The sequence below is a fragment of the Mastigoproctus giganteus genome, chromosome 1 (assembly GCF_048544385.1).
Source record: "Mastigoproctus giganteus isolate SK-2022 chromosome 1, ASM4854438v1, whole genome shotgun sequence".
Classification (NCBI taxonomy): domain Eukaryota; kingdom Metazoa; phylum Arthropoda; class Arachnida; order Uropygi; family Thelyphonidae; genus Mastigoproctus; species Mastigoproctus giganteus.
Genome location: NC_143575.1, coordinates 137,186,401 through 137,212,421, shown reverse-complemented (window position 1 = coordinate 137,212,421; position 26,021 = coordinate 137,186,401). Strand labels below are relative to the sequence as shown.

Genomic DNA, 26,021 nt, shown 5'->3' with positions numbered 1-26,021 from the left:
ATCAATTCCTTAAATACCGATCATCAGGTAATTCTCCAGTGGAGCAAAGACAACTTAGTTGATTACAACCCTTCTAAAATTCAGTCTTGTCTTATATCTCGCAAAAAGGATTCTTCTGCTCCTATGCTTATCTTTAGTGACACTGATTTCTAGGCAAAATGATATATCTCTTTTGGGGATTACCCTGACTTCTAATCTCTCTTGGCACAAGCACATTACAAATATTGCTTCCTCTGCATCTAAAAAACTTGGTTTTCTCTTTCACTCTCGGCATTACTTTTCTTCCAAACAGCTGCTCACTCTGTATAAATTGTAAATCCGCCCTGCCATGGAATATTGTTCCCAAATCGGTGGTGGTGGCCCCAAAACCTCTCTCAGGCTTCTTGATTCCATTCAGAAGAGGGGAGTTAGGTTAATTAATGATTCATCTCTAACAGAGTCTCTCCACTCACTGTCTCATAGACATACTGTTTCTGTGGCATGCCTCTTCTACAGATACTTCCATGGGCACTGTTTTTCTGAATTGGCTTCTATAATTCCCGCTCTCTCTTTCAAAACAGTCCGAACACATGCCACCACCAGCCAACATCCATTTAATGTCCAACTTCAAACTCACAGAACCAATTTTTCATCTTCCTCGTTAATCCATTCAACTGCCAATTTCAGGAACAACCTTCCTTCATACGTATTTCCTGAAAATTACAGCCTACGGAAGTTCACGTCCAATGTCAACAATTATCTTCTTTCGTCTTCTCAACCTCCAACCCAAGCACGGTACTAAATAGTAGAGGTTCTAATGCCTCTCGTGTTTGGGGTTTACATAAAAAAAAAAAAAAAAAAAAAAATGAAATACATATCAGTTTTTACAGTACAAAAACATGCTTTTTTAATTCATTTTATGTTTTCTTTTCTTATGTCCCACTCTGGTTAATTCACCGCTGTACCCAGATAAAGTTTCTAATTTTTATGCATATAACTATTTCTCTTCATTCTTCTGAGGATATTATGTAGGTTTTTGTAATTTTTTCCTCAGTTCATAATTTTTTCGTAAGTCATTCATGAGTTACGTAAAAATCGACTTACGTAAGAATCCCTGGAACTTATCTCTTACGTATGTCAGGGACAGACTGTACATAAGTCCATCACCAACATTTAAAAAGGAGGGCTAAGGCTGGCTAAAACAATGCCATCATGATAAGCCAACAGGCCTTCATCTAATGACTTCTGCTTCCCATCTTTTTACTTCTCAGATATTTTAATACTAACCATATATATAAATCTAACTAGGATTTGTGATCTACAGCAGTACATATAACAAGTTATAACTATTTAAATATTTAGCTAAAAACAAAAATGAGCTATCCTATGTGATTAGGACTTAAAAACTATTCCTTGACTATAATTTACAATGTTAGGTAATTAAACAAAAAATGTCCAAAATTTTTATGTCTAGCAGTTCCCACCAGAAATATGATATTTACAGCATTAGTTAGGCAAATAAAATGCCCTCAGAAGCCTTATTTATAACCTATGATATTCCAGCCAACATTACAAAGTAATTTTTGTATGTATATTGGTATAAACAATATAGTGCAAGCAAGCAAAATGATTTTCCTGCGGCATCAAAAAAAATGATAAATAATAAAAACCATAATTCTATTTATAATAAAATGTGAAGAGGGAATAATAATAATAATAATAATTCCTCTATGCATAGATAATCACCCAGTTCACCTATGAATTCCCGTAAGCTGTCAGCCTTACTAATCAGAGAAATAACTTATTCTGGTAATTAACAACTCACTGCTAAAAGAAACTATGGCTGCTATGTCTCACTTTACTTAGTCTAAATCTTTTTTCCCATAATTTTAATTATGGCTCCAAATTTTACAATAATTTATAATAGTGAAAATTTCATCACCTTTATTAATTTTAATATTTCTTCTCGGATCCTTACAGAGCTCAATCAGGCTCAACCTCCTTCTAAAGTACCTAGTTGCCAAGATCTTTAGCTTGCATATTCAAAGTGTTTCCTCATTTAGTTTCCTTTTGCAGATCTCACTAAGTAGGGTTCCATTTTTGGACTACTTCAAGAAGCTGAATGTTCTTTTCTAAGTGTAGTCTCCATAATTTGACAGGCGCCTCCGTAGCCAGATGGGCAGGAGCAGCAGTGCGTAGCACGTGCTTCTTGATTAGATTCAGGGTTCGAGCCCGTGACCACCAAATACGGAAGATGCTGTTTGTTGTTTGTTATTTGGTTTTTAGGAGCATTAGCAACTATGGCCATATTGCTCCGGGAATATGTGGTGGTCATTCCCTGACCTTTCCGCAACCTCCGTATTTGGTTGTCTCGGGCTGGAACCCCGGTCTAATCAAGAAGCGTGTGCTATGCACTGCTGCTCCTTCCCACCTGGTTACAGAGGCGCCATGGAGGATGCGGAAAAGTCAGGGAATGACCACGGCATATCCCCGGAGAAATATGGCATTAGTTGCTAATGCTCCTAGAAACCAAATAATAAAAACTTGACACAGCATTTGAAATGTGGTCTTACATAATGGGATTATGAAATCCTGATCTACATGAGCAAATGTTTGATAAATCATTGATGGAACACCATGGGCCCTATTTGCCACCTTTTTTTTTTTACACTGCTCAGAGAACTGTTACTTGTTAGATCCAAAATATCTAGCTGTAATTATTTAAATATTTAGATAAATAAAAAAACGAGCTTAGGTAAATTATTAAGGCACTTAAAAAAATTATTCTTTACTACAATTTACAGTGTAAAATAAGCAAAAAAAAAATGACGTGTGCCAAGCATGCACAGTAGATGGTTTTACGTAAAACATCCTTGGCTTGGAGGAGGTCAGAGAAATCCAAGCCAATAGCGTAATTACACATTTGACTGTAACCATCTGAATGGCTTCAATCAAATGGCAGCTGTATGAAGTATGATTGCAACAATACAAGTTACGAAAATTTGCCTCTGGCAGATGCTGCAGATGATGACGTCACTTCCATGTCGCATTTTTTGTGGCCAATCTCAGATTTACTCAGTTGAGGTGACCCCAAGGATGTTTTGGATAAAAAAAAAAAAAAAAAAAAAAAAAAACACACCATAACAATTTAATTTCAAAAGTAAAATATAAAAATCTTAATGCTGGGCTGAATCTGTTAAAAGTAAGATTCAATACAAAAATATTAGTATAATACTATAACATTTTAGATGTTATGCCATATTCTTTGACAAATGAGAGAGAAAAGAGAATGCCCATCTTCTTATTATCAAAGATAATGAGAAGTTTCTTGATTAGACTGGTGGTTCGAGCCCATGACCACCAAATACGGAGGATGCGGAAAGGTCAGGGAATGACCACTGCATATTCCCAGAGCAATATGGCCTTAGTTGCTAATGCTTCTAAAAACCAAAGAACAAACAGACACATAACTGTGACCTTTATTCCCATTTCTCAAAGACTGGGGCATTAACAGCTGAAACATTACAGTATTATACTAATTTTTTTTATTTGAACTTCACACATTTTAAAAGAATTAACTAGTGTTAAATTTTTGAATATGTACTTTTGAAAGATAAAATATAATACTGTATATTATAGGGTGTCCAAAAAGTCTGGAAGCAATGGTAAAAATGTTTTTTTTTTTTTTCAGGTGAAAAATGGTATTAACACTGAATGAAAGGGTGAAGTGGGCACCACAGTCACCTGATCTTAATCTGCTGGACTTTGCATTTTGGGAATTCCTCAAGACACAGGTGTATGCTGTAAAAATCCGAGATCTTTGTCATCTTAGGGAGATGACAAAGGCTTGTGCTGATGTCGATCCTAATATGTGACTTTGACTCTCCAATGCATGGAGAGTCAGACACAGGGAACACCTACTGTAAATGAGAGTAAGCATAAATCCCATTGGTTCCAGACTTTTCAGACACCCTATATTTTATAATATACAGTTCAGTATTTCCTCTAGAACTCATTAACTGAGTTAGGTCAAACAAATTATACATAACTGGTAACTCATCCGGATGAGGTTTTACCCAATTTTGCTAGTAAAAATTTGTAAAATTTCCAGGAATAGGGTCAAAAATGACTCCCCCCCCCACATATACATGGCATATTTTGTATGACTACCACCAAGAAAAACAAAACATCTAAAACAAATTTTAAATAAATTCACCTTATAGGATAATTTTTGGGATAATCACTCTCATAGGTTTCATCTCAACAATAATCCTCTTAAACAGATTCCAGTGTGAGTGAAGGGGAAATACAAAGGGTACTAGGAAAGTTTTGCAATACAGCTTTGTTTATTTAATTTTTTCAAAATTATTTCCTCTACATTCAATACACCTCTCCATCCTCCGAAACCAATCTTTAAACCAGTTCTGCCAAGTTTCACTAGGGAGTAAAGCACACTCGTTGTCCCAAGCCCGTCCTCATCACTGGAAAACCGCCTCCCTTTTAGCTTCATTTTCACATGCGGGAACAGTGCAAAGTCGCAGGGAGCAAGGTCTGGACTGTAGGGAGGGTGCTCGAGAAGTTTCAGTCCTGTCGTGGTCAAATATTCGGTGCAGGCTTTGGCGCGGTGAGCTGCAGCATTATCGTGATGGAGGTACCAGGTGTCCATTCTTGACTTTGGCCGCAGGTTCTTCATAGATCCAATGACTTTAGGCAGGCATTGTTCAGTATACCACTTAGCTGTGACTGTCTTCTGTGTGTCCAAAACGACACGTTCCACAATTCCACTCGATTTGAAAAATACAGCTATCATTTTCTTCTTTACAGATCGGGATTTTCTGACAATTACGGGTGTGTCGTCATCATCAAAGACCCAAACTTTGTTTTGAGCCTTGGTCGGCAGATCGTAATAGTACAGCCAAGTCTCGTCACCTGTCACGATGTTGTTCACATACCGAGATTGTCCCTTATCAAACTTTTTTAACATCTCCCGGCACCAAGTCACACGTCGTGTCATCTGCTCTTCAGTCAGTTGATGCGGCACCCAGAGAGAACAAAGTTTCTTCACGTGCAAATGATCTTGCAGAATCGAACGAATTGCTGGTGCATTTAGGCCCAAAGTATCCTCTATCTGTTGGTAGGTCACTCGCCTGTTTTCGTCAAGCATTTTCCTCACAGCAGTAACGTTTTCCTCCGTAACTGACGCTCGTGGCCTTCCCGGCCTCTCAGAATCCTCCAGAGTGAAATTTCCCCTTTGGAATTCTCTATACCACCTGAATATCATTGTACGATGTAGACAATCATTATCTAGTGCAAGAGTCATTTCTTCTAAGCACTGGTCTATGGTTAAACCACGCACGAAATTATACCGCAAAACTGTCCTTATCTCATTTCGTGACCACAATGCCATCGCAAGCACTTTACACTCTCACTACTAATGAATAACTGAGCCCATCGACTTGGCGCGGCGGCTACTATGCACGTATGAACATGTCTCAACATGCAGCAACAAGCAGCTTCCTGTGATTCATTGTTGCATCATATTGCAAAACTTTACTAGTACCCTTTGTATAAAAAATATGCAAATTAAAAGAGACAGGTGCAGCCAATACATTTCCAGAAGGACAATTTATTTCACATGTTAATTTTTAAATTGAAAATAAAAAAATCGATACGGTAGTTGAACCTAATTGTATTTATAATTAATGCCACAAATTTAACTTATTAAAATAAATCTTGTTCAAAAAATATCTTACAATGATTGATGTATTCAACAATCAGCATACCTTTTCTCCTGGAAAGCCAAATAAGCCATCCTCTCCACGAGCTGCAGGTAGTCCTGGAGAACCAGGATAACCTTGTTCACCTGGCAGTCCAGGATAGCCTTTCAGTCCTGGCTCACCACGACCTGAAAACCCTGAATAACCCGGTTCACCCTTTTTACCTGGCATTCCTGGTAAGCCATCTCGTCCAGGTAAACCTGGAGCACCTACAACAAATTTATTACAAAAAATATCATGAATCTGAATATTTGAATAGCATTAATAATGAAATTGATCTTATTAGGAATGTTAAAATTATGTCTGTTTCGTTACAAAACAAACATAATTTTAACAGTAATGAAAATATCAGTAGATTTAGCATAAATAGCTGTATATTTAGCATAACCTAATGAAAATATCAATTGATGTAGCAGAAATAGAATATCTATGAGACAGGGTGTGGAGAAACTTTGTAAGAATTGGGTCATTAATTAATCTAACTGCCCAGTTAAAAATGGACTCTAGAAACCTGAGAGAGAGGTTATGCAGACACTGACCAGATGTGGGAACAATATTCCATGGTAGGGCAGATTTGAGACAAATCTCATAAGCAGCTGATTGTAAGAAAAGTAACACCGAGAACAAAAGAGGGAAAACCAAGTTTTTTTGGATGCAGAGGAAGCAATATCTGATGTGTTTATGCCAAGAGAGTTAGATGTCAGGATAATAGAGAAATGTGATATTTTAATGTGACCTAATAGATATACATATGATCTTTTCTAGAAATCACAGTACTGTAGAAGATAAGAAGAGGAGTAGCTTTTGTTGTTGTTTGAGAGCTATTGGTGCAAGAGCAGCTTAGGCTATAATTTGCCTATTCTAGGTTTGGAGAGTTTTGCATTTCAACATTTTTTCCTCTTTTTGATGTGGTATAGAAGGAAGCCAAGATTTTGCTTTATAATCATGTAGCTTTTCCATAAATGATATATTATTAATTTTTATATGCTTTGGAAGTATCCAATTAACTTAAGGGAAAAGAAAACATTGTTAATGTTTTGCTGGTCATTTAAAATTGTTTTAAGCATTAGGTTGTTTTGTGCATTCATTATTGTTTGAAAAGCTCTTAGATGTTCTCTATTAAATTTTGGACAGCTATCCATGAAGTGATGTACAGTGAGTGGAACTTGACAGTTTTGGCATTGAGGAGGGTCTTCACCTCTGAGTAGGTAAGAATAAGTCATATGTGCATTCCTGAATTGCAGTCGAGCAAGGATCAGTTCTTTGTGTCTGTTGGATCAGCAGATAACCCATGGTTGAAGTGTTTGTTTAATTACACAAAGTTTGTTGTTAGTTTGATCTTACCAGTGTTGTTGCCATTGTTTTGAACTGCTTTGGTGGGTTAAGGCCTTGTAATTGGTATATGGTATTGAGCGAGAGACATAGTCAGAGGTGGCAGCTTCTCTTGCCACTTTGTCTGCTCTTTTGTTCCTGTTTGGCCTGCAGAATCACAAGATCAGCAGAATCTGATCATGTGATTTCTTTGTAACAGTTTTGATACTGAATATTGGATCTGGTCTGGTGTAGAAATGGGTGTGTTTTGGTATTACCATTCTGCAAGGCAATAACAGAGCTAAGCAAGTGAGTAAAAATTATGCTTTGCTACCTATTTACGGCCATCAAAATGTCTTGTAATTCAGCAGTAAAAATAGTAGATTCTTTTGAGAGTTGTTGGATGAGAGTATAATCTTCAAAATGAATTGCAGCTCCTACACAAGTCTGTTTTTGACCCATCTGTATATATGAAAGTGTGATGTTCATATAGTTCTTTGTATGTATGCTGGTAGTTTGCTTCCGGAGAGTTGTTTTCCCCCAGGATTGAAACCCATATATGACAGGTCATATACAGGTTGAACGATAATCCAGGGTGGAATGATCTGTACATTCATAGTAGCTATGCTGTTATAATTAAGCTCTCGGCTTAACAGCAAATCTTTTAGATGGATGTTGGCATGTGGGCTTGGTATAAGTATTCTCAGTAAGATGAAAACAGAAACTCTCTATTTGGATGATCGGTGATGGATTTTAATGACAAGTTCCATCATCTAAGCTGTAATGAAGGTTTGTGGACTTCTGCATAAAGGCTCTGTTTAGGTGAAGTTCGAAATGCTCCAAGTTCTATACAGAGAACACTGTGGTGAACAGGGTCTAACCATCTCAGTGCCCTTGGTTTCAATGGGTCATAAACAGTTGCTCAATAGTCTAGCCTGGAAGGAATTATTGTTCAATAAAGTTTAAGAACTGTATATCGATCTGCTCCCCAATTTGTTGTGGAAAGAACTTTAAATATGTTTAATTTTTTGAGGCACGAACATCTGAGTTGTTTAATGTGTTCAAGGAATGTTAGTGTCTTATCCAAGAGAAGTCCTAAGAATCTTATGCTTGGTACCACTGGGATCATATTATGGGAATTACAACCGACCCAGTTAGTAACTTAAAGACAGAACGGAAAAGATTATGGAGTGAAATGATTAGTATTTGGCAAAGTAGATGGAATGAGTCTGTGCACGGTGAAGTCACAAAGAAGTATATTGAAAATGTTGAGTTTGCTTCTACTCAACCTTCTGTTTCGTGGTTTGCCCCAAGCATGTTTACGACGTATTTATTAACAGGCCATGGATCTCTGAGGGCCAAACTTTTCAACAGATGTTTGGAGCCGGATCCTTTTTGCACCTGTGGTCAAATGGAGGACTGGATCCATGTTTTACTGTTTTGTCCGCAATATACAGACCATCGAGTATTGCTATTTAATCAGGTTCCAGGTCTAGCTGAGGACAACGTGAAAATACTAGTTGAGAACAAAACAAACTTTGAGACTTTCCAGACCTTTGCAGAATCGGTCTTTAAGAAAAGACTTCAACTAAGAACTCAAATCCAAAATCGAGTATAAATCTGACAGCTGAGCAGTTAATATAAATGTTGGTATCCCATTAAATATAAATAGGATGACTTGTCAGATATGTAAATTGAATTGTATTACCAGGATTTAGAGTCAAAATTTTATTATCTTTTGTACATATGTAAATATTTACTTCGTTTTTTTTTTTTTTTTGCTGGTTTCCAGGTTTGGGCAACCTGGGGACGGGATTGCTGGCACCCACCGGTATTGCACTATCTCCGGTGGGTGTGGGATTTGTGCCCATGGCACTAAAGGTAATAGTAGACCCAGGCTTGGCTGCTTGTGCCTGGGGGCAGGCAGCGGCTGCCTGGGTGTTGGCTGCTCCCTGGTGGCAAGGTGGACATACACAAGCGATAAAAAGCTTGCTGAGTTTCTGCACCACCACAGACGTGCAAGGTGGAGATGGGCTAAGGCCCAGGAGCCACCCTTGATACAGGTAAAACACACACACACACACGTGTTCATATATAATATAGTATATATATAGGTATAATGAGAATGATAATGCTAATGTATATAAAATTGTATATATATATTCTCTGTAAGTTCTTGTATATAAAATGTAAAGAATTGTGTGTACAAATAAATGGAAAAAAAATGGGATCATATGTCCATCAAGTTTCAGTTCAGGGTCAGAGTGTAGGGTTCGTTTTCTAAAGAAATGTATACATGCAGTTTTTTGTGTGGAAATCCGGAAGCCATTTGTTTCAGCCCATTTGCTTATTGTTTCTTGTAACTGCTGTTCTATACTTCACATATTCTGAGAGTGGTAGGAAACACTGAAATCGTCAACATATAAAGCTGCATTAACAGTCCTTGGAATATGCTGCGTTATGGTATTTATATTAATAGCAAAAAAAGGGTAGTGCTTCTTGGTGAAGACCTTTGAAAGGGTAGTTTGTAGCCTAACTTGAAACATCCTGTGTTGTAAGAAATTTTGGATATATTGGATTGATATTGGTATGGTTATTTCTGGCGCAAGGCTGCCTAGGCCATATTTTACCTATAAACGAGATGAAAGTCACACGGTGTCTGTAAGAACAGTTGGAAACAATAATACAGATGTATCCGTTTTAAAAATCTGAAAAATTCTGGGAGATTTGCATCATTACCTATGAGATGACGGGTGTCAAAGGTTCTTGAAGATTTTGAAGAATATTGATTGAGACTTTCCGAGCTTGAGTGTATAAGGTACTTTCAACAAAAATGTGCTTTATTGTGAGAAGAGAGTTGCAGTGTGTACACTGTGGAGGATCATTTCCTCTAAGAATAAAAATGTGGGTGAGCTGACTGTGCCCGATTCATGCTCTGGCCAGGATGACTTATTCCTTTTGTTTACACAAAAACTAGAGACTCATAACTGTGGTTCAGGTTTTATTTCAAGGAGCTTGTTATTCAGTTGAGCTTGCCATAGAAGTGTCCACTGTTCCTTACATGTATTTCTTATAAGGGATCTGTAGTCCATATATGTATGTTATTGTTGTTATTTAATTTTCAGGAGCATTAGCAACTAAGGCCATATTGCTCCAGTTATATGCGGTGGTCAATCCCTGACCTTTCCACATCCTCCGTATTTGGTGGTCACAGGCTCGAACCCTGGTCTAATCAAGAAGCTTGTTTGTTTGTTTGTTTGTTTGTTATTTGGTTTTTAGGAGCATTAGCAACTAAGGCCATATTGCTCTGGGATATGCGATGGTCATTCCCTGACCTTTCCGCATTCTCCGTATTTGGTGGTGACAGGCTCGAACCCCGGTCTAATCAAGAAGCGTGTGCTACACACTGCTGCACCTTCCCACCTGGCTACGGAGGCACCTAATCAAGAAGCGTGTGCTACGCACTGCTGCTCCTGCCCACTTGGCTATGGAGGTGCCTCCATATATGGAACATAGTAATCTGGCGATGCTATGTTGGTTAAATGTTTGGCTGCTTTTTCATTCCCTGATATCCCAGTGTGGCCTGGGATCCAGCAAAAGATGACTACTTCCTGGTGATCATGGATATGAATCAGCTGAGTTTTATAGATTTTATTAAGGGATGTGTTGCTGAGGAGCAATTTTTCAAGGCTAACAGTGAACTCTGTGAGTCAGTATATATTACACTTTTTTGGATGGACAGAAAGAGAATGTTTTCTAAGGCAAGCTCGATGGCACATAATTCAGCTGTATAACTGCTGTATTTGGTGGGAAGTGAAACAGAGATGGTTTTATAGGGAAAGACAGATGAAGCACCGACTCCACTCCCAGACTTTGATCCATCAGTGTATACGTTTGCAAAACATGGATAATTTTGTGTGTGAGCAGTATGGAGTTGCTGTATATTGGTATTTGCAAGCGAATGTTTTCCCCAGTTTAGGAAATAGCTGTCACAGAATGGTTAAATATAAGATCATGGAGGATCTGAACTGTTTGGATATTGGAGGATTTTGTGGAGATGTATATTCCAGGTTTGTGATAATTGCCTGCAATCTGATGCCAGTAGGTTGAACTGCTCTAGGTTTATTTCTGTAGTACATTGTGAACTGTGGATCATTAAGTATTGGCCTAATGGGGTGAGAAGGTAGACTTTGAATTTTGGCTGCATAGTTCAGAAGTAACATCTTTCTCCTGATGCTGAGTGGAGGTTCATGGGCTTTGATATAAAGACCTTGTACTGGCAATGTTCTATAAGTGCCTACAGCAATCCTGAGGGAAGAATGTTGAATAAGGGCAAGGCGTGCTAGCATGCTTTCCCTAGCACAATCATATATCGGGGCACCATAATCGTGGTGAAATCTGATCAGGGCTCTGTACAAGTGAAGTAAGGCGTAATGATCTGCACCCCATGATGTAGAAGAGATAACTCATAGTAAGTTCATTTTTTTCTGGCAAGCAGTCCATAGATATGTGATATATTCTGAGAAGTTTAGTTTGTTATAGAAAATCAGACCAAGGAGATGAATGCTATTCACCACTGTGATGGGATGATTTGTTAGGTGTACCTCTGGATCAGGATGCATCTTTCATTTATTACAAAAGTGAATGATTCTTGATTTCTGATAGGATAGTTGGTAACCATTCTGTGTCATCCATAGCTCAATATTATTAATTGAGGTTTGCACTTGCCTTTCAATAAAGTTCATGTTTTGCGAGCTGCAAGAGACAGTCAGATCATCAGCATAAAGGTATTAATTTATAGTGCTGGGAATATTTTTGTTCATCTGATTTATTCTTATTGCAAATAAGGTTGCACTGAGTACAGAGCCCTGAGGGATGTATGTATGTTTGCGAAAGGACTTGCTGATAGCAAACTTAAAAGGTCCTGTGTTGTAGGAAATTCTGTATGAAATACGGTAAGTGTTCTCTCAATTCCAGGGAATAAAGATCTCTCAGTATACCAAACCGCCAAATGGTGTCAAAGGCCTTCTTGGGAATGCATTTATTCTAAATATACATCTAGTAATGGTATGTCTCGACATACCATTACTAGATGTATATTTAGGATAAATACATTCCTGAGGTTTGTTTCTGCTTTGATAATGAAATCCAGGGATGATTGGTGTTTTCTGAAACCAAATTGATTGTCAGAGATAATATTCTGGGAATCAAGATACCATGTTAGTCGACGGTGCATGCAATCTCTGCAGGAGTAGATAGCTCCTGCCCATTCCAGGTGAAAAGTGGAGACGACTAAGGGGGAAATTTTCCATTTAATTGCCTTATTTTTCTCCAGATAATTCTTACATTAGTATTTTTATTAAATGCAGTTGCGAATCAAACCCAAGAGTCTCTTTTTGCTTTCTTCCTAATATGACGGGCTTTAGCTCTAATTTTCTTGTAATTTATATGATTGCCAGTGGCAGGATGTTTGCAGAATAAATTCCATGCACGGTTTTCTCTTTTTTTACATTCTTACAGTTCTCATTCCACCAATAATGTGTGGTTCTATGGATGCTTGACTGTGGGATGCCAGTAGATGCAGCTGCTAGAATCTGTTTTGTATTATGATTAGCAACTGTGTCAATTGGATGAAATTTGATAATCTGACTGTCGAAGGATAGGTGACAGCTGTACTTTGCCGAATCTCCCTTGCACAATTTCCATTTTGTGTGGGTTTCTGATGGTATGCAGTGTAATGTTTCAATTTTACACATTATAGGGTAGTGGTCACTGTTGAGTAGATCATCCAGAGCTGTCCACCCGATACTAGGGAAAAGGATTGGAGAGCAGATAGAGAGGTCTACTGAAGCGACTGTTCCTGTTGGGAGGTGGAGGTAAGTTGATGAGCCAGTATTTAATATGGTTAGATTTTGTCTGTCAATAAGCATTTCAATGATTTGTCCTCATCCGTCTGAATTGGGAGAACCCCACAATGGATGGTGTCTATTGAAGTCACCCAATAAACAGAAAGGGGTTGACAACTGCTGAATGAGATCTTCAAGTTCATGTAGGGTACAAGAGTGACTAGGCGGCAGGTAGATTGAAGCACGTGTTACAGTAACACCAATCGCTATTTGCGTGGCAACAACTTCAATAGCAGTTTGCAACCGAATGCATTTACAGGGTACTCCTGCGTCTATAAGTATGGTTACCCCTCCGTGAGCATTAGTAGTAGCTGGTCTGCCTTGCTGAAAGAGAATATAATTTTTTAGCAAGGCAGACAACTGAGGTGTTAAATATGTCTCTTTTAAACATATTCCAATTGGTTTACGATGCATATTATCTTGTGGGTGTCATTGATATTGCTGCGAAAGCCTCTGCATTTCCATTGGATGATGTTTTTCATTGTTTGGATTTAAATGAAGAATCTGTGTCTGTCTGTCTGTCTTCTTTTTCGAAGTCTGTTTCAGTCTGTCAATTTTCATTTTGTCTCTCTTTGACAATATTAGTCTGGCATCTATATCATCTTCTGGATGGATATCCAGAGTTGCTTCCATTTCTTCTTGAAAGCAAGTCATATTTGTGTCCATAAGGAAAGATTCAGCATGCTGTTTGTTCCTGGGATCAGAGGTTTCTGTTTGACTAGATCTTACAGGAGTTGCATGAGTAACAAGTGGTATCGTTTTTGAAGTCTGTTGCTTTGAGGAATGAGGTACAGAGGAGAGTAAAGATCAAGCCCATTCAGAAATAGAGATGCTTGGCGGGATTGTTGTATCAGTTTGAACTGATATTGAATGAAATTTTTGAGAAGCAGTGGCATATGTACATCTTGGCATCGGCATCTATTGATGTAATTGTTTTCTTGCTTCAGAAAATGAAACTTTCTTTTCTTGTCTATCTTGTATTTTTGGATTTTTTTCTCATATTTCCACTGATCACATTTTTAGAGAGGCTTGGTGATTGCCTATACAATAAAATATAGCGACTGTAAATCGCTATACAATGCGATTTACAGTCGGCTTGGGCCTGTTCCTTCGATCCACAGTTAGGGCATACTGTATCACCTAGACAGACTGTTTGGGAGTGTTCAAATTTCTGACATTTATAACATCTTAGCGGGTTTGGGATATACGGGCGAATGTGGCAGTTCAAATACCTGGCTTTCACTGATGATGGCAGGTAGGGTGAGCTAAATGTATGATACTGTGAGTTGGAATAAGTTTCCTCATCATAATTCTCTTCGCTTGTGTGACTTTCTGATCCTGCAATTCGTTGACAATTTCCTCTCCTGAGACATTCATTAGGTCCCATTCTGAGATGACACCCTTGGAGGTATTGAGTGTTGCATGTGATGACACCTTAACTGGAATTCCACTGAATGTTGTGAGTTTGAGAAGGTACTCTGAGTGTTTATAGCTTGTAGTCTCAACCAACAGATTGCCAGATTTGAGACAGCGCACCATTTTTGGGGAACCTGCTACATTTTCCAGACACTTTTGTATGAGGAATGGTGATGGATTGCCTAGGGCATGGTTTGTTAAGGAAAACAGGATCAGGAAACTCGGATGTGCTATTAGGGAAGCATCCATCTTTAGTCTCTTTCAGTTGGTTTTGTCATCATTAGGTTGGTTCAAATCTATTGAATTTGGATTTGCTGTCTAAATCAGAGGAAGTTTTCAAAGACCATGTTTTGCTCCTTTTGGCCCTGGGGGTTTGCTTTACCACACAGGTTTCCGGCCTGGCCATGGGGAGGCAGGAGCAGTGCCACAAGGTGACCAAGCAGCTGAGTTAGCAAGTTAGTACTAATAAAAAAAGAAAAAGAAACAGAAAGGTGGCTTTCCTTTCTGGGCCTTTGCCTACTCGTAGTGCAAATGAAGAAATCAAGAAAAATTCAGAGAAATCAAGAAAAACAGTTGTTGAAACAAAAAATAGAATCTATTTGCTCAAATGCTCTTGAGAGAAAACGCATCAGAATCGCTTGGCCATGAAACGTTTGGCACCCGGGGCCGATATATTTAGGAAGATGTCTGCAATAACCCAGGGTGGTATAGGTTTTGTTGTTGTGTTAAGATTTAACTACACATATGCTGCTAGGGCCATAATGTGTCTTTCTAATGGTTAATAGGAAATGCTAACATTATTGCAATACATTTTTATTTTATGGTATATTCCTATGGTATTTAGGAAGGTAAATAGTTCTTTCTGATTAGGGTCATCTCCAAGAATCTGCAATAATGTTAGTGTTGACTGTGCGGGATTTGAAATCGCCACATGATTTAAAGCTGTTTGAGTGGATATTGAGAAGCTGAGGACAGTCCACTAATAAATGATGAATAGTCAATTGCATATGACATGATGTGCATTGAGGAGCACTGTCATTTGTTAATAGATAAAGGTGTGTGAGGCAAGTATGCCAAATCCTTAGCCTTCCTAGAGTTACTTCTTCTCATCTGATTTTTTTGGAAACTGGACAGCCACAGCTTTCAATCTGGTTTTATTTGGTAAAGTTTGTTTCCTGGATAACCTTTCCAGATTATTGACCAACTATTGTAACATGCTTTAAGGATGATGGGTTTGAAATCGGTATATGAAACTTCACAAGTCTGTAAAATAGAAGTATCTGGTTGTTTGGCTGCAAGATCTGCTTTTTCATTTCCTGCTATCCCAGAATACTGTGATCCAGCAGAATGTCACAGTTTGGTCTGACTCATTACATGCAAGTAATTTAGAATGGATTTGTTTTATTACAGGGTGAGAGGATTTGGTATTACTATTTATAGCAGAGACAGCTGAGTGAGTTGGTGTATATTAAAGCAGATGGAATTAGATGTCCAATAACATGATCAAGAGCTAAGTTAATAGCATAAAGTTCAGCAGTGAAGATACTGCATTCTACTGGTAATGCAACAGAAGTGGTGAATAATGGGAATATTATGGCAGCACCTACTTGAGTCTCAGTTATTGATCTATCTGTATAGATTTCACAGGCCTGTGAAGGAGAAACAGAGTAAGCTGCATGTAACTGTGTGATATTAGTAGGAGATAAGGTGTTCTTTCTTCACTGTTGAAAATAGTCATCATATATTGCACAGATATTTGTCCAGGGTTTGGATCTGGTGGTGTCATATCCTGAAATAAATTACTGATTTATATATTCCATGATTCAGTCAGTTCCTTAAATCTAAGTGGAGTAGGTCAGTTTTCATTTGGTTTACTATTGTAAAATGACTCCCATTCGGTTTTGTATAGACATTTACAACTAGGGTGAGAGGGAAAATTGCAAATTTTTAGCCACACAGCAGAAGTAATATTTTTCTGCATGTAAGAAGGGGTTCATGGGCTTCAATGTAAAGACTCTGAACTGGGGAAGTTCTGAAAACCCCTAGAGTAACTCTCAGAGCACTGTGCTGAATGGTGTTTAATCGCTCTAAAGTACTTTTTCTCACAGATTCATACACAGGAGAATCATAGTCCAAGCGAGACCTGAGCAGAGCTCTATAAAGATGGATGAGGGGTATGTCGATCAGCGCCCCCAAGACATGGACGACCACACTGGGGGATGTTTAATTTCTTAAAGCAGATGATTTGTCATCTGCTTTAAGAAATTAGATGATTTGTCATCTGCTTTAAGAAATTAGGCCACATGTGCTTGAAATTTCAGTTTCCTATCTAATATCAGGCCAAGAAATCGAACAGTGTGAACAAGAGGAACTGGCACATTATTTATCTTTAGCTCTGGATCAGGATGAAGTGACCAAAGTTTGCAGAAATGAATGGTAGTGGATTTCTGTTCAGCGAGATGGTATCCATTTTTTAGGGTCCAGGAATGAATTCTGGTTAAAGCAATTTGTAGCTGTCTTTCGATAGTATTCATACTTGGCAATTGGCAGGATATGGTGAGGTCGTCAGCATACATGTATAGTTCAATCATTTTTGGAAGATCTTCCAGTATATTAGCATTAGCATTAGTAGAGGCATATGATGCAAGAAAGCAAGCTTATTCAGCATCAGCCAAAAAAAAAAAAAAAAACCCCTCTCCCATTTCACCCCTCCGTTCGTTCGAAATACCTGTCCAGTTGAGCTTTAAATTTGTTTAGGCTATCAACTTCAACAACAAGTGATGGAAGTCGGTTCCACCAACCAACCACCCGCTGGCCAAAGGCAAATTTCCGCACATCTATCCGACATCCGTCCTTCCTCAATTTGAATTTATGCCCTCTGAGGTGATTATTCTGAGAAAGATGAAGAATCCCATTGGCATTGAGCATGCTCAAACCATTCAAAGCCTTATACACCTCTATCAGATCACCTCGCCGGTGCCTAGTCTCCAGACTCTGTAATTTGCAAAATTTAAGCCTTTCTTCGTAAGAGCAACCCTTTGTTCCATTTACTAATCTTGTTGCCCTTCTCTGTACCCGTTCCAGCAGCTCTACATCCTTCTTGAAATGAGGCCTCCAGACCTGTATACAGTACTCAAGATGTGGCCTAACCATTGCCTTATACAAGGGAATAATCACCTCCTTATCCCTGCTAGAAAAATTCCTGTATATCATTGACAAGACACCATGAGCTACTCTTGCAGCTCGTCTGCACTGCTCAGAGAACTTCATATCTGCCTGCACAATTACCCCCAGGTCCTTTTCATTCTCCACCACTGTCAGTGTAGTACTGCAGAGTTGATACATTGCTCTGGGGTTACTGTTTCCCATATGTAGTACTTTACATTTGTCAATGTTAAACTTCATTTGCCACCTCTCAGCCCATCTGTTCAACCTTTCCAGATCCTGTTGCAGCAGCATAGCGTCAGTAGTGTCCTTAACGACCCTGCATTGTTGATCCTAACTGCAAATAGGGTTGGACTCAATATGGAACCCTGTGGGATACCCTCTGATTGAATGCAGCATTTTTTGATATTGGACTTGAAATGTGCATAATTTTAAAAAGTTCTGAATTATTAAAGGGCAGTAGCCTAACCCTTCAGCATACTGTAGTGAATGCTGTCTGGTCCTGCTGTGGTGATTTTTGCTCAGGGATTCTTTCAGCTCAGGGTAAGTAAAGGGCTGGTTATACGGAAGTGAGTGACAAGTTGAAAAATTCAATTTAATACGTTCTTCATTAGTTTCAATGCATTGAAAGGAAGTCTCATAACAGAAAGAGGTAGAAATATTATAGAAAGATTCTGCTAAAGCATTTGCAATATCAGTAGGAGAGGATAAGTCCTGCCCATTCTATTGTATTATTTGAGACTGCAACAGAAAATAAAAAATACAAGCACTCAAATTTCCCATTGAGTGCTTGTATTTTTTTTCCAGGTAATCTAAGTGTCAGTATTTTTGTTAATAGTTGAGGCAAAGTTAATCCAGGCATCACGTTTTGCTTTTTTTCTAATTTGTCTTGCTCTGGCTGCAAATGACAGTGTGTCACCCCCCCCCCCCCCCGGTTGTTTGGCACTTTTTCTCTTTATATGTTTGTTTACTTAAGTAACAAACGTTTCAGGAAAGCTTTTGACACTATTGCGCATGGAAGACTATTGTACAAATTGGAGCAGAATGGTATTAAGGGTAAGTTGCTACAATGGATAAAAGGATGGTTAAGTGGGAGAAGACAGAGGGTGGTAATCAATGGATGCTGCTCTTCTTGGACTAATGTTATTAGTGGAGTCCGACAGGGTTCGGTGTTAGGTCCACTGTTGTTTTGTATATTTATCAATGATATTGATGAAGGTATATCAGGCTTAATGTCGAAGTTTGCAGTTGATACAAAGGTTGGCAGGGTTGTTAATGACAGTAATGGCAGTGTGCTACTGCAACAGGATCTAGATAATTTGGGCAGATGGGCTAAGAAGTGGCAACTGAAGTTTAACCTTGACAAATGCAAAGTACTGCATATGGGTAAGGTGGTAGAAAATGAAAAAGACCTGGGAGTAATTGTGCAGTCAGATATGAAGTTTTCTGAGCAATGCAGACAGGCTGACGGGGCAAGTCATGGGGTTTTGTCAATGATATATAGGAATTTTGCTAGCAGGGAAAAGGAGGTGATTATCCCTCTGTATAAGGCAATGGTCAGGCCATGCCTTGAGTACTGCATACAGGTCTGGAGGCCTCGTTTTAGGAAGGATGTAGATTTACTTGAACGTGTACAGAGAAGGGCAACAAGATTGGTGAGGGGATGAAGGGATCCTCTTACCAAGAGAGGCTTAAGTTCTGCAAATTGCAGTGGCTAGAGACTAGGCACCTGTGCGGTGATCTGATTGAAGTATATAAGGCCTTGAATGGGTTGAGCACGCTGAATTCTGATGGGATCCTTCCACTTGTTCAGATTACGAACCTAAGGGGGCATAAATTGAAATTAAGAAAAGACAGATGTAGAATAGATGTGCGGAAATTTGCCTTTAGCCAGCGGGTGGTTAACTGCTGGAACAAACTTCTATCTGTCGTTGTTGAAGTTGATAGGTTGAATAAATTTAAGGAGGAACTGGACAGGCATTTGGAGGGAATGGTGTGATTTTTTTTTTTTTTTTTTGGCTGACGCTACATAAGCTCATACACTTGCTTTCTTGCATCACATGCCACTACTACTACTATGTGAGGGAGTAAAAATGTAGTATTTCATCAAAGGTATAATGAGTTTTATGAAATGAATAAATAAATATTACAAGCATAGTTCCATCTAATTTTTTTCAGCTATGGATGGAATGAACATTACTACGGGCACTTGGAATATGCTGTTGCATAGATGAAAGTTAAAAAAGAGTAAGGAATGTAAATTTGTGATTTCCACACTAGGTGGCTGCCCAGGCACCTTAGAGAGAACCCTGATCACAATTGTCATTTTAACAACTGGTTTGCCGAACTCAACAAAAAATTAGGTATCGGTTCTGCTGAACCGGTGCGAACCAGCTGAATCCCACCACTAGATGTAGAACTTTCACCCCAAAACTGACCATATGGTATGAGCTTACGTAACACATCAGTTGTGAATTTTTCATCCCATTCAGGCAACCCACATACTACAATGAGTTCTCATGATGGTACGAATTCTTCATCTGAAGAGCCATTTGACTCAGCGCTTCTTCTCTCTTCCAAACCTGGAGGTAAACCTACGAGGAGGAAGAAGACCAAGAGGATGTCAAGGGTTAAGCCTCTTCCATACTCTTCTAATCCCTTGCCTGGCTATGGAACTAGCAGATCCTCTGCTCCTCAACCTGATGTGAGCATCTCTTCTGAATTGGACTTCACCATCTCCACTCCTGTAGCGGCCTCCATCTTGAAGTGCCTTGCTAATGCTCCAAAAGGCACCGATCACTGCCTCCCAACCTTTGCAACTTACACCTGCTTGGCATTTCAAGCCAGACCCTTCTTCCAAATTGGCCCACTTGGCCTCTCGATCTTGCAACATGAGATCTCTGAAGGAATTGCTTCCCTGGACAGATCCACACAAGTATCCCAAGATGTTACAGCCTCTCCTGCCCTGCTCCCCCCCTCTGGTTTCTGGGGGTTCAGCGGTGACTGAAAAGTATGGACATCCGATGAGGATGGGATTCAAACCCATGTGGGCAGAGCCCAATGGATTAGCAGTACATCGCCTTCTCTACTGTTTCATCTTTGCCAACAGCACCAGCTAATATTACCGCCAAGCCAACTCTGCCCTCAGCCCTTGGCAAATCTGTTGCAACTGAGCTCCCTGCCTCCAATAGACTAGTTCTCCCAAATAGCACCCTTGTCACCAATGACACTTCACAGGCAACCCTGCATCAGGTTGTCTCTGTGCTGCACAAAAACCTGGCTACTTATTTGAATAACAATAGTAACAGATTCACCAGGTCGGCAGGAAACTACATCCAGGAACTCTGGGATGGACTTGAAACAATTACCACTGCATTCCTTATTGACAATGAAAAACTTAAAGACGTCAATGAGGAACTCTGCCTGAAGACAAATCTCTTGGAAAAAGTGGTGGACACATTCTGCAGGATCACTCCCCAACCCATAGAAGCTCAAGAAGAGTGTTCAAGCATAGGAGCTGAATGTCCTGCACCGGGGACCTATGGCAATGTTTTGGGAGAAGACCTTTCCCCTACCAACTCTGCTAGTGATTATAATCTGCTACTAGTAGGAACAATAACAGAGTCAGCATGTCCTACTGCTCAGAACCACAGATGAGTCTGACCTCAAAACCAGTGGTGACGTTAAGGAGCTCGTACAAAATATGCTCAGGAGTGAGTTCAAAATGGTCAAAGGAAAAGCACTGAGACCCATCAGAAACCGAGGAGTACTATTGGAAACCACTTCCATGAAAAACATAGAAAATATTTCGGCACCCACAAGGCTCAAACCTGCTGGGTTCTCTTCAAGCCTACCAAAACTTACCAACCCATCTATCCTCATCTATGATGTCCCAAGTAAACTCACTACTGAGGAACTGGCTGAGGAGCTGTATTACAAAATCCTAATAGACCTGGGACACACGCTGGAAGAAGTTAGCACTAACATTACCTGTAGGTTTTCTATGGGGACAACCACGCACTGAGTAATCAACCTAGTGCCTACACTCTTCAAGAGCATAATGTCCCTTCTGAGGCTATTTATTGGATGCAACTCGCATAAATTCAGGTCATTCACCATGGTAACGAAATGCTTCCTCTTCCTTGGGTATGGTCATACATCCTTGCACTGCTCTCACAAGTCCCCAACTTGTGGCCACTGTGGGCACAGTGGACATGTGCAGGCTGAGTGTCCAATCAAGGAGGTTTTTTTTTTTTTTTTTTGATTTGGTAGTTGTTAGCGCATCAGCTTCTGTGGCCATATTGCACCTCCCAAGGCTTTTGCAGTACTTTGATCCAAGCCCGAGGCGGGAATCGAACCCGCAACCTTTGGGTTGCCGGGCAGGTACTTTACCCACTCGGCTAGCCCGGTCAGCCCAATCAAGGAGGACCCACCCTGCTGTGCCAACTGCAAAAGAAGGTGGGGAGTTCACAACCACTCAGTAAAGGATGCAGCAGCATGCCCAGAATATCAGAGAGCATTAGAAATGGCAAGATTAAGGACCGCTAAAGAGTAACACTTGTCTCACCCTAACTCAGCTCCTCCAGACTACTTCGGCAGTTAGTATTCAGCAATCCAACCAAACTTGAACTGGCCCACTCAAAATAATGCAAATAAATGGGCATTGCCCGAGTACCGTTGCTGATGAAATTTGGAAGGCAGTGGAAGAAAATGCAGTTGACGTCATCTGTGTCCAGGAGCCATTCATGGCCAAAGTACATGTTCGAAACAGCCACAAGTTCACGGGACCTGATCGAGCATACCAAAGAGGACCCAAAGACTTGTATTGTTATACACAATAGAGAGCTGCACATCCTGGTAATCCACAGACTTTTTACACAGTTTGCAATATGCATCCAACTCACAACAAAGCAATATTCATTCTACCTTATCTCACTGTAATGTCCACCTCACACAAACATGTTGTTGTTGTTGTTTTTTGGTTTTTAGGAGCATTAGCAACTAAGGCCATATTGCTCCGGGCTATGCGGTGGTCATTCCCTGACCTTTCCGCATCCTCCATATTTGGTGGTGACGGGCTCGAACCCGGTCTAATCAAGAAGAATGTGCTACGCACTGCTGCTCCTTCCCACCTGGCTACAGAGGCGCCCTCACACAAACAGCCAGATACTTTCATACTATATAGCCACCTCACCATTTCAAGTGCTAAACCAGCCAAATAATCTCCCAACTTTTAGAAGTACCATATGGGAGAGTGACATTGATGTTACTCTTGCTACCAATTCAATAGCTTATAAAATCACAAACTGGTGAGTCCAGCCAGCTTGGACCACATCAGATCATAGAACCATTTCCTTCGAACTAAACAGGCAATTACAAACAACCCAACAGCGCCTCCGTAGCCAGGTGGAAAGGAGCAGCAGTGCGTAGCACATGCTTCTTGATTAGACCAGGGTTCAAGCCCGTCACCACCAAATACGGAGGATGCAGAAAGGTCAGGGAATGACCACCACATAGCCCGGAGCAATATGGCCTTAGTTGCTAATGCTCCTAAAAACCAAATAACAAACAAACATTCCCTGTTGGATATTGATATAACCTTAAAATGGCAAACTGGCAGATTTTTGCAGAACATACAGCAGTTGAGCTGCAAAAACAGGAAAATGAGTGGTCTAAATCAGGCAACTGTAGCCCAGAGGAGCAAGCACTGGCTATGACAAACATTTTAACAAAAACAGCAACCATGTCTATCCTGCAGAAAAAAATGAGGAAGCAGGCAGTTCTCTGCTGGTGCCCCGAACTGACTATACTCAGGAGAAGGTTACACCAGGCAAGGAGACATTTTCAGAGCCAGAACATCTTGGCCACAAAATGAGGTGGATGTACTGAAAGATTCTTACAGAACAGTGCAGACGAGCTGCAAGAGTAGCTCATGGTGTCTTGTCAATGATATACAGGAATTTTTCTAGCAGGGATAAGGAGGTGATTATTCCCTTGTATAAGGCAATGGTTAGGCCACATCTTGAGTACTGTATACAGGTCTGGAGGCCTCATTTCAAGAAGGATGTAAAGCTGCTGGAACGGGTACAGAGAAGGGCAACAAGATTAGTGAATGGAACAAAGGGTTGCTCTTACGAAGAAAGGCTTAAGTTTTGCAAATTACAGGTTCTGGAGACTAGGTACCGGTGAGGTGATCTGATAGAGGTGTATAAGGCTTTGAATGGTTTGAACATGCTCAATGCCAATGGGATTCTTCATCTTGCTCAAAATAATCACCTCAGAGGGCATAAATTCAAATTGAGGAAGGACGGATGTCGGATAGATGTGCGGAAATTTGCCTTTGGCCAGGGGTGGTTGGTTGGTGGAACCGACTTCCGTCACTTGTTGTTGAAGTTGATAGCCTAAACAAATTTAAGGCTCAACTGGACAGGTATTTCGAACGAACGGAGGGGTGAAATGGGAGTGGTGTGTTTTTTTTTTTTTTTGGCTGATGCTGAATAAGCTTGCTTTCTTGCATCATATGCCTCTGCTAATGCTAACTCTCAGGAATCAGTATACAGCCCTCATAAAAGACAAGAAAAGGCAATGCTGGAGGCACTTGTTGGGAACCACTGGAATGGACCCAACACTGAACCCTGAGGGACTCCACTAATGTTATTAGTGGAGTCCCTCAGTCCATGAAGAGCAGTGTCCATTGATTACCACTCTCTGTCTTCTCCCACTCAGCCATCCCTTTATCCATAGCAGCAATTTGTCTCCAACGCCCACTGCTTCAATTTGTGCAACAATCTTCCATGTGCAACAGTATCAAAAGCCTTTGTAAGATCCAAATATATGATATCAAAGTTATTCCCTGCATCCAGTTCCTTTGTGACCACATCATAGTATCCAATCAAATTGGTCAGGCAAGACTTTCCCTTAACAAAACCATGCTGTGTTCAAGCTATAACTGAAGTCTTGTCTAGAGATCTTGCAGTGCTTCTTTAACCAGTGCCTCCATTAATTTTCCTGGAAACAGAAGTTAAACTTGTTAACAGGTCTATAATTACTTGTGTCGCCCTTTGATTCTCCTTTTTTGGAGAATCAAAGGGCGACACAAGTAATGGCTAATGGTTTGCTTACTTCCAATGACTAATGGTTTGCTTACTTCCTTTGCTGCCTCCTTTAATATAACTGGATAGATCCTATCCACCCCGGGTGCCGTTTTTATGTTTATCTTCAACAATTTCTCCACCACTTTCCTCACAGTTATTATAAAATCATCTAGCTCACTGCCAGTGTTTAATTCACCTCTAGCATTCCCCCTCCCTGAATAACTCTTCATGTGTGAATGTAGATGCAAAATACCCATTTAGTTTTTTTAGCCCAATAGCCCTACTTCCTGTAGTAGGGAAGATATATGAAAGACTAATATATAGCAGATTAGCTCAATATTACACAGAAGCAGGTTTACATTCCAACAATCAGTATGGTTTTAAGCAGGGCAACTCTACGGAGGATAGCATGCACCACCTACTGACAACAGTTAAAAACACAGAGGAGAAATATATGCTGGCAATCTCCATTGAATTTGCTGGGGCATTTGACTCACTCTGGTGGCCTAGTGTCTTTAGCATTAGCATTAGTAGAGGCATTTGTTGCAAGAAAGCAAGCTTATGCAGCATCAGCCAAAAAAAAAAAAAAAAAAAAAAAAAAGTAACATAAATAAATAAAAATAACCACTTCCACTTCACCCCTCTGTTCGTTCGAAATACCTGTCCAGCTGAGCCTTAAACTTATTTAGGCTATCAACTTCCACGACAAGGGATGGAAGTCTGTTCCACCCACCAACCACCCGCTGGCTAAAGGCAAATTTCCGCACATCTATCCTACATCTGTCTTTCCTCAATTTGAATTTATGCCCTCTCAGGTGATTTTTCTGAGCTAGAGGAAGAATCCCATCAGCATTGAGCATGCTCAAACCATTCAAGGCTTTGTACACCTCTATCAGATCACCCCGCTGGTGCCTAGTTTCCAGACACTGTAATTTGCAAAACTTAAGCCTTTCTTCGTAAGAGAACCCCTTTGTCCCATTCACCAATCTAGTTGCCCTTCTCTGTACTCGTTCCAGCAGCTCTACATCCTTCCTGAAATGAGGCCTCCAGGCCTGTATACAGTACTCTAGGTGTGGCCTGACCATTGCCTTATACAAGGGAATAATCACCTCCTTATCCCTGCTAGAAAAATTCCTATATATCATTGACAATACACCATGAGCTACTCTTGCAGCTCGTCTGCACTGCTCAGAGAACTTCATATCTGCCTGCACCACCACCCCCAGGTCCCTTTCATTCTCTACCACTGTCAGTGTAGTACCACAGAGTTGATACGTTGCTCTGGGGTTGCTGTTTCCCATATGTAGTACTTTACATTTGTCAATGTTAAACTTCATTTGCCACCTCGAAGCCCATCTGCTCAACCTTTCCAA

The 26,021-nt window shown here is 40.0% G+C and overlaps 1 protein-coding gene across 1 annotated transcript in view; it reads right to left on the bottom strand.

The window, feature by feature from the left end:
* LOC150091155 (uncharacterized) overlaps positions 1 to 26,021 on the bottom strand; it is a 1,391,089-nt gene that overhangs the window by 584,459 nt on the left and 780,609 nt on the right. The window contains exon 23 of the mRNA XM_090374518.1: positions 5,763 to 5,965. Within this exon, the coding sequence (XP_090230644.1) occupies positions 5,763 to 5,965 (203 nt within the window). The remainder of the gene's footprint in view (positions 1 to 5,762; positions 5,966 to 26,021) is intronic.